The sequence below is a fragment of the Lepeophtheirus salmonis genome, unplaced genomic scaffold (genome assembly GCF_016086655.4).
Source record: "Lepeophtheirus salmonis unplaced genomic scaffold, UVic_Lsal_1.4 unplaced_contig_15209_pilon, whole genome shotgun sequence".
Taxonomy (NCBI): domain Eukaryota; kingdom Metazoa; phylum Arthropoda; class Copepoda; order Siphonostomatoida; family Caligidae; genus Lepeophtheirus; species Lepeophtheirus salmonis.
In genome coordinates, this window is record NW_027291342.1 from 1 (window position 1) to 3,771 (window position 3,771).

The following is a 3,771-nucleotide window of genomic DNA, read 5'->3' on the forward strand; positions in this document are numbered from 1 at the left end:
ATTAAAGTTTATACTTTCAGCTATCCAATGAGATACTTTTAAACTTTTTTAATCAATTCGTCTTGAAGCTATGAGCCTCTGAATAAATAACAACTATTTTCCAATTTCAAGACAGATAATTCGAGTTATAAATATTATGACGACATTTTAAAAAGGGCTTTAGAATTTTTTTAAATTTGGCTTTAAAATATATTAACATAATTTATCCCTACTTTCAATACCGAGGGCTTAAATCAGCTTTTAATCTTAAAAAATGTATGGCATTTTTTTGAAGGCCACGAGGTTCTGAGAGAAAAAAGAAGGCCATAGTTGATATCTGGGGATCATATTCCATTAAATTGACCATATACTGTTTTTTTCAACTTTTGCTGTTGGACTCTCTTATTATTTTAAGAAAAACAAAGAAATGTGACGCAATATTATATCTCTTTTTCCCATTGTTAAATTTGTTAAATCCTTGGCGCATCTTGTCGTTTCTATGTATTTCTTTCTCTAGGGAACAGTTTATATATATGATTACATCGTTTGAATTTTTAAAAAAATTAAATTGATGAGATAAAAAGCTTCCATCTTCGGGAATTGTTCCTTGGGCGTGCTCAAGTTTATATTCCAATGTGAACGTGTTTCCTTCAAAATCATTGCAGGGAATCACAGATAGGAAGTACTCAATTGTGGACTCATCAACCAAAGGTCGAGCATTATCAAATTCATCTGTGCCACAATTAATGAGATCCTATAACCCACAAATTCTTCTTAAAATTAAGTTCAATTGAAAATTATAAATCACCTTCATAACCCATTCAAATCCCGTGTTGCAATTAACTTTCTCAATTTTTGGAATAAAAAAACCTCCATTTTCTTTACAAATATAATTTTGACCCACGTAATGAGTTGAAATGTTAAACAACATAAATTGAGGATTATTTTTGATGATGACTTTATAGTTGCCCCGAGACTCGGCATCCGTTTTGAAAATAATCCTCGACATAAGGGACTTCTCTTTCTGAGCAAAAGAAATATCAAGCATTGTTATAAATGGAGGCTTAGGTGAGATTTCTTGGATCTTTGAAAGATCATGATCATAGTAAATGACGGTACTGGATTCATTTCCAAATGATATACTCACAATTGTACCCAAACTTTCTGTAACATAAGATATTAGCATAATTTAGACTTGATTTATTTTTTTGTTAATCCGTTTATGGGTTAATATTTTTATCATCTCAGGGCATATTTCCTGTTTGATTAAACAAGGTAAAGTTACATCTTTTTGTTAAACAACTGTCACTTCAACTAAACTTAAACTTTAATAAGTTAAATTTGATAAAAACAGGGAAATTAGGAATCATTCGACCCCTTAATTTATTAAAACAAAGGTATATAATATTTTATGTGATAAAAAGGTATTTGTGTGTGGAGAGAAGAATATTAAAAGAACAACAGTGCAGTCTAATGGATATGTATTTTACCATTAGAAGAAAGAGTAACTCCCTCAGGAACCTTGAATTTGAATTGTATTTCAATTGGAATATTTAAATTGATCAGAGTACCATCCCGAGGCTCCTTCACTGGACAAAGACCAATGAAATGCATTGTACCAAAACTCCGATTTTCATCATATGTTGTTTCAAGTGTCGATTCAGGTGTAAGGCGGAGGCAAGGATAATTAAAACCTATGTTTGTGTAACTCAAATCACACAACTCGAGCTTGACTTCGTTATTTGGGGAATTGTAAATATAAATTTTCATTCCACGGTGATTGGAAGGGCCTAATGATTAATTAATTAAAAGTCTAACCTTTATGACTAACTTTTGTTATGAGGTTACCCGGAATAGACAATGAGAATTTTCCTGCAAAGTACTTTGTATTTTTGAAATTATGTGCCAAAATATCCTCTTCAATAATCTAAGAGTTAAGGAAAAATAATAAAGTAATTAAATAAATACAATACGGTGCCTTTTCAACAGAAATAGGTTCAGAAAAAATATACAGAAAATTTCTATGTATTTTAGTTATTTTTTAGGATTGCTCTATTAAAAATACTCAAATCAGAACACTATAACTTAAGAATTTATTGACATTTTTTTCAGTTGAAGCAACTTTTCTGTTTTTGGTATTCAAACATACTTTAAATACAAAATGGGCGAACAGATCATTCTTAAATTTCGCAATGGAATTTATTTCTAATCAGCCATACAACGTGGGCACTTTTTGAAAGTATATGATAAAAATATAAATTTAGTGTTCAATCATAAGTCATGTGCTTCTTTTTCACATGATTTTTTTTTTACCTTCCCATCTGGATTTATGGTATTATTTACATTATAAAAAAAATTTAAATGACAATTTGTTAAAATGATCTTTTTCCATGGTTATCAATTGATGGAAAAAGTAGGAAATTGTTTTGAAAATCCACTTCAAAACTCGATTTCAATATAACTAGCCCCGTTTTCAACTACATATATAAAGAAATTTGACTTTATGAAATACCTCATCATTCAAAATCGGCGTCCTTGTAAAAAATATGTCCATCAAGTGAACTCTTGTTGTTGGCAAATTACCATTTATTAATGTAGCAGTTCGATAGTAGAAGATAAAACGGACTTCCTGTTGACTTTTAAAAGATACATTTCCAAAGTTTATTTTGAGTATCGAAGAATTTTTTTCCAAGACTTCGGGTTGTATTCCTGGAAATGTTTCTAATACATCCACTTCGATCCCAATATTCTCCAGATTTTCTTGTTATGTATGAAATAGGAAATAATAAAGTGTCAAATAACTAGAGTTATTACAATATTTACATAAAAAAATTAATAAATACCTGATCCACTGCCAAAAATTTCGGACATGGAAATAATGTTCCAGTTCCCTGGGTCTATTCTTACGGTCAGAATATTATAAAATCCACTTGCCTTCGTAATAGAAGTTGAATCAATCACAACACTCTACGATAGCAATATTATTTAAGAAAAGAGTTGTCCAAATAATAAAAAGAGGAAAACCTGGTCTAACAGCCAGCTATTTTTAGAGTCTCACCGCATAAAGCGGCCACATACAGTTTTCAAATATAGATTTGTTTGTTAGTAGGAAATCTGGCTTAGGAGCTCACCTGTACTAATCAAACACTTTTCCAGTTACTCATTACTTGACCGCTTAATAGAGGTTTGACTATAGAAATATATTAATCAAAAACTTACGTCAAGAAATAAGTATACCAATGGCTTGAAGTCAACTACATTTGGATTTGGAGTTAGGTTTATTTCAAAACAGTTAACTGTACATTTGTTTCGTATGTTATCAACAACCTTTGTGCATACATCGATTTTTTCCGTCTTGGACTCACATTTTGAACAAATAAATTTGGCATTGCATTCAAAAATTATTGCGGAGTTGACTTTGCCTATTTAGAAATTAACGATACGTTATGGTTATTAATATGATTTTGAGTATTCATCACTTGGTTGACTAAAATCATCGTTAAATAACGAGCTTTCTTCATGAATCCCTCTATATGTTCTGAATGTCTGTAGATTCTTTTTTCGGTGAGAAAATGAAGTGATGTTTGTCAGCCTAATTTCTCCAAAGTCAATTACATTCTTGAGTATAGATAAGAAGCCATGTCAAGGATACCTTTCCATAAATTTAGTAAACTTACTCTGTATCCATATTTGGTGAAAAAGCTAATATATAAAGGACCAGTCGTCCTTGAGCTAGAAATGGATAGTTTTAGTGTAACAGATTCTCCTGATAACACGGATGTAACTTGATTT

The 3,771-nt window shown here is 30.7% G+C and overlaps 1 protein-coding gene across 1 annotated transcript; it reads right to left on the reverse strand.

Annotated features, from left to right (window-relative positions):
• Positions 1 to 520: 520 nt before the first annotated feature.
• LOC121131003 (uncharacterized) lies at positions 521 to 3,770 on the reverse strand (the record flags this gene model as incomplete). The annotated part of the gene is given in 9 exon segments (XM_071893899.1): positions 521 to 733; positions 788 to 1,143; positions 1,470 to 1,769; positions 1,828 to 1,906; positions 2,492 to 2,739; positions 2,823 to 2,946; positions 3,199 to 3,401; positions 3,459 to 3,597; positions 3,657 to 3,770. Coding segments are annotated over 9 exon segments (1,776 nt in total), but the record flags the coding sequence as incomplete, so codon positions are not given.
• Position 3,771: the final 1 nt, after the last annotated feature.